At 42.0% G+C, this 12,757-nt stretch overlaps 1 protein-coding gene across 2 annotated transcripts; it reads left to right on the forward strand.

Moving 5' to 3' along the window:
• Nucleotides 1–804: 804 nt before the first annotated feature.
• On the forward strand, nt 805–6,554 carry RPL26L1 (ribosomal protein L26 like 1). 2 transcript variants are annotated; one of them, XM_075600992.1, is made up of 4 exons: nt 805–906; nt 2,276–2,448; nt 3,928–4,068; nt 6,391–6,554. In XM_075600992.1, the coding sequence occupies exons 2-4, from the start codon at nt 2,281–2,283 to the stop codon at nt 6,517–6,519; spliced, it is 438 nt and encodes a 145-aa protein (XP_075457107.1). In that variant the 5' UTR covers nt 805–906; nt 2,276–2,280; the 3' UTR covers nt 6,520–6,554. The 2 variants fall into 2 exon arrangements, with proteins under 2 accessions (XP_075457107.1, XP_075457108.1); XM_075600993.1 differs by lacking the exon at nt 805–906 and adding an exon at nt 1,130–1,152.
• The last annotated feature ends 6,203 nt before the right edge of the window (nt 6,555–12,757 follow it).

Consider the following 12,757-nt stretch of genomic DNA (forward strand, 5'->3'; position numbering starts at 1 on the left):
CGGAGGTGTGTGTGTGTGTGTGTGAAGCAGTAGATGCTGCCCCCATCACCGTGCAGCGGAAGCACTCGCCCCCGATGGAGTACAGGGCTACTACTGTAATTTGAGCTTGGCGCGGGCCTGGTCCCAGGAGCCGGTCAGCGGGTTGTAGCAGGAGAGCCGGTCCCCGCTTCCCCGGATGCCACCCGTGCCCATCTCCACCTGGGGGAAATTGCGGCCGTTAGGAGCGGCGATTTTTGAGCGGTTGGGATCATGTCAGTGTTGGGGTCGGGCTGAGCCAGAACACAGCCCGGCCTCAACTGCCAGCACTGACGTCATATCTGTTTCATTTCTGTCTCCACAATCCATTTTTGTCCCAGTTCCAATGAGGTGCCACTAAAGAAGTTTCACTTCAAAAAAAAGATAAATACTTATAATTTGTTATAGTATTAAAGCCACAAATTACCTCGTTTGTAATAAAGGTATCACTGTCATTAGCACAATTTGTTCCTATGCAGTAGTCACAGGGTGACGGGACTGGCATCACCGTCCTGTTCACAAAGCCACCCCCACCTTTTCTTTACAAATCACGGTTCCATTTTCTTGTTAAAGAGAGGGGGATTTATTTAAAAATAAAACTTTTATTCCACAAATAATATAGTGAAAATGTATGTTAAAGAGCACGCGGCATCTTGAGAGGAGATGATAACCGCTCCACCTCACTGACAGTGACAATTGGCTGCAGTCCCAGCGCGCGCACACACATACGCCTGCACTTATTTCTTGGAGCCTCAAGGGGTCGCTGTGACTAGTCTCCCCCAGGCCTCGTAGCCTCACCCGTCCTCTCGCGAGATCTCTTCGCTCGACTAATGCGAACGGAAGTAGCTGCTATTCCTCTTTTCCGGCGGCCATAGTGGACTGAGCATCTGGGTAAGGAGCTCCGCTGCCGAGTAATTTATTTAATCCATCGCCATCCTCCCCCGCCGCGCGTTCCTTAGTCTCGTCTGCAACGGAGACAAGCAGACGGGACCCAATACACGCTGTGACGGGGGATATTGTGTGGAGGAGGGGTACTGGCTAGGTGCAGATGATATGCGTACCACCACCCCCCCCCCCCCATCATACCCGTGGCAGGGCCCTAAGTGCCATGTACCCGCTCACAGGCAGCAAAGGAAGGTGTGTTTTATGGGCAGTGAAGCTGCAAGGGGCGTCTTTGTGTTGCTTACCTGAGCTAGGAAATGTCACGTACTTTTAGTGACCACATATTATGTGCTGAGGGATGAGATTAAGTCAGTATGTGTCCTGCAAAATTATAGACCCATATTGACACTACGTATGGAAATCCCTTATCCAAGGACTTAACAATGCACTGTAAAGTAGAGTTTGGCTCTGAAAAGACGCATGTTGCAACTCGCATGTCTGGAGCCCATGGCCACCCCAAAATACAATGGTTCCAGTTCGTTGATCTCTTTGGTTTAGAGGCTGGGCCTATAGCACGCCTCGTACTCCCGTCATGTGTGTTTCAATTGCTTTGACTTTAAGGATCTTTGTGATCCAGGGAAAGCTAATTATATTTGTATGCCCTATGCATATGGGGGAACATGTTACATGGTCCTGTGAGCTGTCCATGCTAGAAGTACATTGGAGGTTCGTCCACTGCTCACATGGTTGGTCTCTTAGAAATGCCACTTACACTTGTAGTTGCTTGTTTATCAACGGGTTCCCTGCAATATTCAGGTCATTTGAATATTGTACCAAATACAGAAGAATTTACAATGCATATTATCTCAGTCGTGCTATTGGAGAGGGTTAGGGTTCCTCAAAATTTCATGATATTGTTTCCTTACCCAAAAAAGGTAAACACTGTAGCGTATATACGTCTGTCCAATACAAAGTCTATACTAATTAGACTGCCATGATTAAAGTCTGGTAGTTACAAATGTTTTGATTACATGAGGGTATCTACTGGGAGTGAGATTAAACCAGGGGGTTGAAATTGGCAGACTTCCATTGCCTGTTAGATACATGCTTAACAGACATTGGGTTATTGTAGTTCATACATTCTACATATCCCCAATCACTCGCCTCATGAGTTGTGGCAAGATACTATTTTAACCCTGACCCAAATTATAGTTGTGCTTCTCCTACATATGTGCTCTTGATCTGTCTAGGAGTGTGCTTATTGGGCCTTATTGTATTCATTTGTGGTACTCACTAGGAAGTTAATTCTCCACATAGCTACCTGCTTAGGGTATTGTCTTTCTGCCTTTAACCAAATTATGTTTTTATTTCTCTTTAGTCACCATGAAGTTCAGTCCGTTTGTTACCTCTGACCGCAGCAAGAACCGTAAGAGGCACTTCAATGCCCCCTCCCACGTGCGGAGGAAGATCATGTCTTCTCCCCTCTCCAAGGAGCTGAGACAGAAGTACAATGTCCGTTCCATGCCCATCCGCAAAGATGATGAAGTGCAGGTAAATACATATGGGCTTACGGAGTGTGATAATGTATTGGATGTTTAAATCCCCAATGGGAAGCACAACACTAATCTACAGGGACCAGTAAACGCTATAAATAAGAATAGGTGCAGGCAAAGTCTTAGCAATGCCCTCCTTGCACACTGTATGTTGGAGCTGGGTAAAACATGTAAATAGAAACACGTGACTAATTTTTTTACCACTGTCTCCAAATGTTGCACAGATGAATAATGTTGGCGCGCTCATTGATATTGTGATTTGTACATTTATTGAACCATAACACCCGTGTTTTGCTATTCTCCTGTCATTAGATCAGTGTATGTTCTGGACATAGCCAAAATGTTGACGTCTTGATTAAATACATTTTCGTCAGTTAGTACCCATGTTTTGTTTGTTTTCGTCAGTCATACATTCTGATTGTACATGGTAATTAAATATCAGCCTTTCTGATGGGCGCATCTAAATTGTTTTGGGATACACTACCTCCCTCTTCAGTGGCAAATGGGGTAAAAGTAAAAAGTGGCAAACATTCTCCAATTTAGCCAAGTTTTGGATTATGAATCTGTGTGCCCTACGTGACATATTACAGTTACGTCTTTAAACAGCAATTTTTCCTTACTTTCTATTCTGGCTGCTACCCAAATCAATTTTATGAAAAATTGATATGAATAATAATGGTTATCTACAAATTAAGTATTTTTTGTTAATGAAAACCACACCTTGTGCATTGCAATTAATGAGCTGCAGAACACAACTTGCTCGTCAGGGACTGTTTTCTTTATGATCTAAAAATATATTTTAATTTATGTGAAATGGCCGTTCTATTTGAGTTTGCACCCTGGAGAGTATGGGGATATTGATCTTAATTACAGTTTTGAAGCCGTTTGTAGAGCACTTAGATTCGTATTTCCTCAGTGCATCACAGCATACGATACTAAGACCATAAGACAATTGTGTAGATATTTCCTTTGCAAGTAACACTGTATAAGAAGTGAAATCCAGAGAGTATTCCAAACAAATGAAAAGTAGATACATTTCATAGTGTGTAAATATAAGCGATTTTAGTAGGAGTGTTGGAAAGACTTTCAGACTGGATGGAATGTTCCTTGATTTATATATATTTTTTATTCTTTGTTACTTGATAGGTGTAATATTGTATACCAAGTAATTAATAATAGATGGTTTATGAATTTGTATGTGTTTTTGTTGTTTTTTTGTTTTTTACAGTAGTGCCAGTTACTGTATTTAAGTTTTTACCTACCTCTGAGATGTTCCCTTTAAACCCCCCTGTAAATGAAGGGGCTATTAAAAGGGAGGCAAATTGATGTATCTGAACTAGAACGGTGCTTGTTCCGTTTTTGATTTTGCATCTCATAAACCAGTGAGACAAGTTGGCATAATTCTTCTGATCTGTTTTTGTTTGTGCTTTAGTCATGAATCTCAGTGCCTTAAAAGGTTTCTTTGTGTTCTGTGTAGGTTGTCCGTGGTCACTACAAAGGCCAGCAAATTGGTAAAGTAGTCCAGGTATACAGGAAAAAATACGTCATCTACATTGAACGTGTGCAGCGTGAGAAGGCCAACGGCACCACTGTCCATGTCGGTATTCACCCCAGCAAGGTATGTATGAGTTCTCTGTAGGATCTGTATTCTTCCACTGAGGTATTGTTTTGCATCACTGGTCTGTGTTGGGGCTGGTTTAATACGGTCTAAGACATTTGGTTGTGACTGTTTCACCGGCACTTCGCCATGACTCACCCCACCAATGGAACCTGCTGCTGCCGCCAGCCACTTCACAAGTGCTAAAACCTCTTAAATTAACCGCCTATGCTCAACAGTAATACAACTCACCTTAGAAGCGGCCTGCGGCGGAGATTCCAGCAGCAGCCTCCACCGCCGCGACCATTTTGTCCCGATCCGGGTTTAATATGGATCTGCAGAGTGGAAATATAGGAGGCAGCTGTTTGGTGGAAGAAAGTGTGGGTTACTGCTTCAGTTTATTGTCTAATGTACTTGTGTTGTGTGTAATGAAGTGGCAGGAGAGGGTATTGTATTGCGTTTTTACCACACTACATTATTTTTACTGCATGCCTTCAAAGTGTACATAGCCAATAATTGCGGTGAGCATTTTGGGAACAGCACATGTGTGAATTTTTGCAGTTTCTTGAAAATATAGCAAGTTTTTCTTTTTAAAGCCGCCAAACTGAAAAAACTACCAACGTATGACCACTTTCATAATTTATTTATTTTTGCGTTAAAACACGCCTCCACTTAAGGGGACTAAGCAATACTTTACAGCTAAACAAATTAAAATGATATACAGTTGTTTTGTTAGACAGGAGAAGGGAGAGGTAAGCCTTATACCGAGCCCAAAACAGTGGTAAAGTAGATATGCACCTGACCTCTGGCAGTCAGCAATAGAAATCTTTGATGTTTTACCATGCGGAGGCGCGCTGAGGCTGAGGGAAAGCATGTGCTTTCCCTGGCCTTGGTTAGCGGGCCAGTGACGTCACTGAGCTGGTTCGCCCTCATTGGGCTCCTGCGCTCCTGTGAGCACTTGAATCTAAAATGTTCCTAAGACCTACGCTTGCAGAAGTGTGCGCGAGCCCCTGCTAAAGCCGCTCTCATTGCGGCTGCAGGGGCTCACTGGTAAGCAAGAGCGCGCCTCAGCACGGGTCAGCGCCTAAGCGCTGTCCATGCCCGAGGCCTAACAATGGATAAAGCAGGCAAGGGTTTACTTAAAAACAGTGTCTCTTGGAATATTATCTCTGTATATCCCCCCCCCCCCCTGTGTAGTATGTTATTTATGACTTGAGGTGTTAAATAGACTAGAAAGATTGGATGAGACATTAAAAGTAAAAAATATATATATTTAAAGTGTGCTTTTAACCTGTCGAATATCTCGCTGTCATTAGTTCACTTTTGTTCCAGGTGTGGTTGCTTCTATAATCAAGACGTTAAATTAAGGGAGTGTTTTTGGTGAAGGACCATATAAAACCTTCAATTGTTTTGTTGTGAATTGAGATTTGTGGGCGAGTATGGAAGGAGCTGTCAATAGTAAATAACTTTGAAAGTATTTACTATGGGTAAAATGGTTCTGTTCTAGCGAATTTAAAAACTTTGGCTCGAAAGAACTTATGGGCATATGCATTAAGTCGGAGGTGCAAGATTTTTCTGGGGGTGGGGGCGCAGACAGTTGCAGAGGCCCCGCGCTCTTCCCCAAGGCTTTAAAATGAAATGCTGGGGGATCGCCTGAGGCCTCTGCAACCTCAACTTACCGAGATTCAGACGACGCCTGGACGTGTCTCCATGGCAACACGACGTCACGTGCGCTGCCATAGCAACGCGGCGTGAAATGACTGCGGGTAACGTGTGACCCCGCGCGTCATTTGAACTCGCACTAAGCGAAGTAGGGGAGTGCGAGAACCGGGGGACATAAGTCAGGGGGTCGCAGGAGCAAAAGTTTGCGCATCCCTGCATTAAGCGTCGGTATGGTTTGTTGCACACGTTCTGGCGTGAACTCTCATTATACTCATTAAATAAAGACATACAATACAATTATCTTGAATGAGTTGACACCGGAAAAGGTGATAACACATACCCACACTTGCTACATGTGCTGCGATAGTTCCAGTGAATTCTGATCGGTTATCTTGCTGTATTGCCATTCTCATCACAGCTGTGTTAACATCTGCTCAGCACAGATTTGAGCCAGACTATTTCTGTTTTTGAATAACTTTGGAGTATATGGATAGAAGTGTGCTAATGCCACTGACAAAATGCTCCCAAAAAGTAGCAGGAAACATTTAGCTGCATGGGCATCCAGAATATTATGCAGATCAATAAACTGTACAATCTGTTTTTTTTTTTTGTTTTTTTTAAAGAAAAGGTGCTCTGGGATCAGTGCAGATACTAAAACTGTTTGCATTTTCTCTCCTGTAGGTGGTGATCACCAGACTAAAACTTGATAAGGATCGCAAGAAGATCTTGGAGCGCAAGGCCAAGTCTCGCCAAGTTGGCAAAGAAAAGGGCAAATACAAGGAAGAAATCATAGAGAAGATGCAGGAGTAACATGGTCTACCAATAAAAAAAAGCTGTTCAGTTTCTACCAATTGTGGCCTTTTTTTGTCATAGATTTGAAAATGGTCACGGTTAAATTGGAATTTTACTTTCTCTTGGGTGATCGTAACATGGTTAGTTGCGGTTTCTTGAGGGCCAAGTGCTTTAGTGCTCCTGAGTGTTGGCAGTGGTAACTCCTTGTGCTAGAGGAGTTCAGCGTTGTGGTATCATTCAAGCAGCCTCTTCAATGCTGATTATAGTTAGTCAGCCCTCAATGAGATGCTGTACAATACATTGAACGCGACTCCTGAAACGAAATATTTTGCCAGCATGTTCCGTGCTGTAGACCTTGGAGGTCGTATTTTGCCTTGGAGTTTTTTGTGCTGCCATCTTGCTTCTCTAGTCACTTGGTTATGTTCTGTATGAGAAGCTGACCTTCTATGATTACTTATTAAAATAGTTTTTCATTAACTACAGAAACTGTTCAAATTGATGTAGAAACCCCAGTTTTCATCATTTAATTTTCTCTGCACTATTCACGCGAATAAATGTCACGTGGGATCCTCCAATGGTCATGGTTTGGTGAGTTATTGATGGTAAAATTGTATTATCTGTGAGTGCTGTGACACATTGCTCATTTGCAGGTCATCCCTGGCTGCAGTGGAAGCATTGTATGCTAAGAGATAATGGGGGAAGTCAGGTTTGTGGGCCTGTGAGAGATGAATGGGCTCAGGCGTGATATTTTCTGCTATTCGTGAGAAATTTTGGCCATGCAAAGTTTAACATCTGCACTGCTAGAAGTAGGAGTGATTATTTCTGTTACGGCCTGTAGCCATGGTCAGGCAATAGTCCACACGTGTAGTTTCAGGTTAACGAAAATGTTGAGTGGCTTTATTTCTCCACAGCATAAAATAACATGTGGGCACACTGTCCCTTTAAGGCATTACCAAAACATTACAAAACAAATCCTGCTCCACATTGGGAGAACTGAGTAACACTCCAGGCCTATCTATCCGGCTGGCTGGCTAATCCATTTACCAAACCATAAACATATTAAACAGTCAGGAAAACAATATTAACAATTCTTACTTTGGTTGAAAGAGATAGTTGGGAATCCCTCTGCATAGCAGCTTGTCTAGGATCGCTCTGAGTCAGGCTAGCAAAAGCATAGTTCTTACTGTCCTTTAGAGAGTAGTGGGTGTCCATCTGGCTAGCCGCTCACATAGAAGAGTTCTGTAGTCTGAGGCAGCCAGCTACTACCTCCTGTTCTGTTCTGACTGACAGATTAAATCTGTCAGTGGTGATATTGGATACCGAGACTTGAGCCTCATTACTCCAAGTTCTCCTGTTGAGTGTATTGTCGCACACTTTAGAAAGCTTCTTGATCTGTGTTACTTGCCACAGTTGAGTTGGTTTCACAGGGTCAGCGCTGAAAGAAAGCTACTACAAGCAACAACTTCCTTATATACCCTGCTGGTTATCAGGTGCCTGCTTACTTCCTGATTGCCCAGCTTTTTCTCCTGAGTTAACCCTCTGAGTGCTGAATGAAGCACTCTGACGTATGTCTCCCAGGCATAATCTGTTAGTGGCTGACTTCACCCTGTCACACAGACCATGAAATGTTTTCATTTATACAGAATGATCTTAGACCTGGACAACAAGCTAATTTAGCATGCATCTACCTCCTTAGACAATTAAATTTGTATTGTATGGTTTTTGTATAGCTCTTTCCAATGTACCCATCGCTTGACAGAGCATACAAGGGGAAGTAATAGAATTTGAGAAGTGCATAAATGTAAACATTGCTGTCATGAGTCCAAGGCTCAGAGTTTATAATCGAACTGGTATATTGGGAAGATGTTGCTTGATGAGTTCTGGTTAATTTCTGTGTCCTGATATGTTCAGGAAAATGGCCCTAAAGTTATGTAATCTTTTGGAAAGTGTCAAAGATTGTATGAATTAAAATACTCCCCCTTTGGAGACTCATTTCTTTGTTGTACACTTAACAATCATGGGCAATTTCTAAACTGAAGGGGAAAAAAAGCATATTTATGTTTATCGCTTCTATTGTGAACCTGAAGTTTGGAAAGTGTATATATGGTGGGAAGCAAAACATCTTCCAACCAACTGGTTTATTAAAGACAATATTGGAACTTTGACTTGCAAAAATATATCAAGCTTAACTACACAAGTATAACAGAAGTACAAACTTGGTAGTGTACTCCTTTTTGGTGCTTACGGGCAGTATTCACTAAAATAATGTAATGTTCCCTGTATGGCTTGCGTTCAGGCCAGAGAGAGAATATTGCATGTAAGCTGTTACTGTGTTTGTTCTTGTGCTTTAGCTAAACCACTTGAAATGATTATTGGTAGAAAACCAGTGCTTTTCGGTTTAATGGTGGAATCCTCTGTTAACTGCAGACTTTACCTTGGAACACGTGAAAAGATCTAAAAGCTCAAGGAAAACAAAAACCCATAAGCATGTGAGGCCTCTGTAAGTTCGCCTAGCTGGTCTTCGGCGACGCGTCGCCATGGTAACCAGGCAGCAAATGAACCCGCAATGTAATTTGGCGCCGGAGCAGGTAGGGGCCACAGGTATCAACTTTCTTTATTTTGAAGAGTTCAGTATCCTAATATTTTTTTGAAAGAAGACAAAATTCCACCTGTTAGAGGAAAATATGTATTTTGTCCTACAAACCAGCAATTGCAAAAAGACTGTAACATCTTGTGCAAACATATGGGATATATTATCTGTAGTATCAAAAGCTACATTTTTAGGGTACCCTACATGAAATATATAGGAGAAAAGTATTTCATATCCAAATTCATCTGTATAGAATGTGTATTTTTTCGTAAAAGAAACCTTGTCCATTGAGATTGCATGATTATATTAATTGCAATCAATAGATTCTATGAGGATCGCAAATTATCAAAATAATGCCATGTAAACATCAAAGAGAATATCCTCACATGAAGTATAAGTGAAGCACCACAGATAGGGAAAACGGCATACCAAGGATAAAAAAAAATCTAATTTATTCGGAAGTGATTGAGAGACAACAACAAAAATAGGACAAACAGACAACTCTGACGCACGCACGCTGCTGGAACAGAGCAGTAAGTGTGCTTTTCGGCTCACACAGAGTTAATTCTCCCTGGAGTGGCTGTTCAGCTGCTGACTAATTAATCAATCAGGATGGACACCCTCAGTGAATAAGGAAGTGTTTAAGCCACTCCTACCTACCAGTTTTATGTATTATTTATTCCCGTTTTTAAATGTTGCCCTGGGATCCCCATAACCAAACTCAAGGGGGGTACTGATGAATCTCCCCTGCTGATCAATACTCCCAAGTGACCCCCCTGATCCAAAGAATAACCCTCGGCCCCCAAATCTCACCCTCCTAAGCCCCTCAATTCTGCCATCTCTACCTGACCTTCATCCCTCAGTTTAGCTGGGGGAGGGGAGGGGGGGGGAATCCTCTCCGTGGATCTCTTCCTTGTCCTGCTGGAGCTCCATGGGGATAGGTGATCATGAGGCGAGGGCCTGCTCTGGCTCTTCCAGGTGCTGGAGGGCCCTGCTACCAGTGGGTGTGCAGCTCATTGGTCTGAAAAGGGAACCACCTCCTCCCGTGCCAGAATAAACACTCTCTCTTGCTATTGTCTTTCTCACCTTCCCCCAGTGTCTTTCTCACCTTCCCCCAGTGTCTTTCTCACCTTCCCCAGTGTCTTTCTCTCTCACCTTCCCCAGTGTCTTTCTCTCTCTCTCCTTCCCCAGTGTCTTTCTCTCTCTCTCCTTCCCCAGTGTCTTTCTCTCTCACCTTCCCCCCAGTGTCTCTCACCTACCTTCCCCCGTGTCTCACTTTCCCCAGTGTCTCTCACTTTCCCCCAGTGCCTCTCTCACCTTCCCCCAGTGCCTCTCTCACCTTCCCCCAGTGCCTCTCTCTCACCTTTCCCCAGTGTCTCTTTCTCACCTTCCCCCAGTGACTTTCACTCACCTACCTTCCCCCCAGTGTCTCTCTCACCTTCCCCCCAGTGTCTCTCTCACCTTCCCCCCAGTATCTTTCTCACCATCCCCCCAGTGTCGTTTGTGTGTGTGTGTGTGTGTGTGTGTGTGTGTGTGTGTGTGTGTGTGTTTTTTTATATTTTACAATCCCATAAATACTGTTTTATACTTTATCACACTAGGAGTGCGCCTGTTTTTTCTTCTTGTTTTCTGCAGATATCCTTGGGATTTGGTGATCCTTATATACGGGCATCAAAACTCCAGTGGACTAAGTACATTTTTTGAAATTTCAACTGACATCTGGTTTTTATTTTATTTTTTATGTTTCATATTTTTTATTTTTGCTATAGATTTCAGTTGTTTTTATCACAAATTCACCCTTTTGGGGATTCTTTGGTCAATAGCCTTAACTCTATCTGATTTACACAGCTGATTTATCCTTATCAAGCTTCCTAAGGCGCTACTCCAATTTGTTATATATATATATATATATATATATATATATATATATATATATATATATATATATATATATATATATATATATATATTAAGGTAGACACTTTTAACCATTGGTATTTAAAAAAAGTTATTAAACAAAAAAAAATTAAGAAGAGGGGACAAAGAACAATGTCTATACAACACTTAGCTCTTAGGGGCAGGAACGCCTTTTCCTTAATGTCTACTTGTACTGTATGTGTAAAGCGCTTATTCCTATTATGCCACATGTATTACTGCTGTAAAGGGCTATGTACATGGATGGCGCTATATAAAAACAAATATATACCTATATACCTGTGTCTAATATATATATATATATATATATATATATATATATATATATATATATATATATAAAATGTGTGTGTGTGTACACACACACACACACACACACACACACACACATTTTAAGTCATGGTGGGTATGCATATAGCAAATAAAAAGATCACTTGTGAGCACATTCACTGCCTTTCACCATTATTCCCAGCATACAGTGCTTCCACTGCGGCAAGGGATTCTGGGAAATGACATGCAAATGTGCACACAATGTGTTACCTTTTGTCTGAAAAACCATTGTTACATGGAGCCCATATAAGCTAATAACTGCTGTTAACACAAGCTTTAAAGCACAGCATGGGACAGCGGGTGTGCGCATGCTCGTTATTTACGGGCGCAGGCGCCCGTGATGACGTCATGCGCGGGCGCAATGTTTGGTGCGAAAATTAAGAATTTTTGATCCATTTTTGGTAAGTGTATATAGAGGGTCTCTGTCATCCTGCACCCTATACTTGATAAAGGACATTCGTGTCTGAAACGAGTAGGAGGGATTTCACCTCCTTGGGTGATGTTTTGTACTTGTGCTGAATAAATAGAATTGTATCTTTATACCACCTGACTACCTGGCAGTGCGCTGCTTTCCTCTTTTTTTTCTACTACTGGACTTCTGCCTCAGTGGCTTGGCACACCATTACGGACTCTCCAAGACTCAAGGAGTGGGTAAGATCTCTTCAAGATATTTTATGTGATTTATGGACATGGGTGAGTACCAGTATGTGTTATATTTCCTCCAATGAGGTTGCATCAAGCTGATATCTAGCATTATTGATTGTTTCCTTCAGGAGAAGTTATATTGATTATTGACTGGTCACTCACATATCACACTTTATTATATACCCACTCCATTCTAGAGTGTTATGCATGAGCCCTATATTTGAATTATTATTGATGTCATTGCGTGAAGATTCCACTGTCTCCGGAGCAGCCACTTTCTATATACATTAAATTGTATGACCTAACCTAAAGACACCAAACAAACAAAAGAATGTTCAATATGCTTCAGCATCATTTCCAGAACACAGAACAGAGGGGAGACCTGTAACCACTGGCACCACATGTATCCCCCTGATATTACATGTATCCCCTGATATCACATGTAACCACTGGTATATTGAAGAAAAGTCCTCCTTGGCGCTGGTCCTCAAAGAGGTGTTGTGAACAGTGATTTAGGTTTAGATTCCTATCCATTTGTTATAGGTGGTACATCACTATAGGCACATATGGTGTGGTGTTATTGATTGTAGTAGTTATATTGAGGATTCACACGGTATATTATTTGTGTTTTTTTCTTTATCACTGTTCACAACACCACTTTGAGGACCAGCGTCAAGGAGGACTTTTCTTCAATATATCTGTACAAAGGATTTTTGGACAATCCGTGAGTCATCCAGGCTGCAGGACTTCTATACA

Source organism: Ascaphus truei, chromosome 5 (genome assembly GCF_040206685.1).
Source record: "Ascaphus truei isolate aAscTru1 chromosome 5, aAscTru1.hap1, whole genome shotgun sequence".
Taxonomy (NCBI): Eukaryota; Metazoa; Chordata; class Amphibia; order Anura; family Ascaphidae; genus Ascaphus; species Ascaphus truei.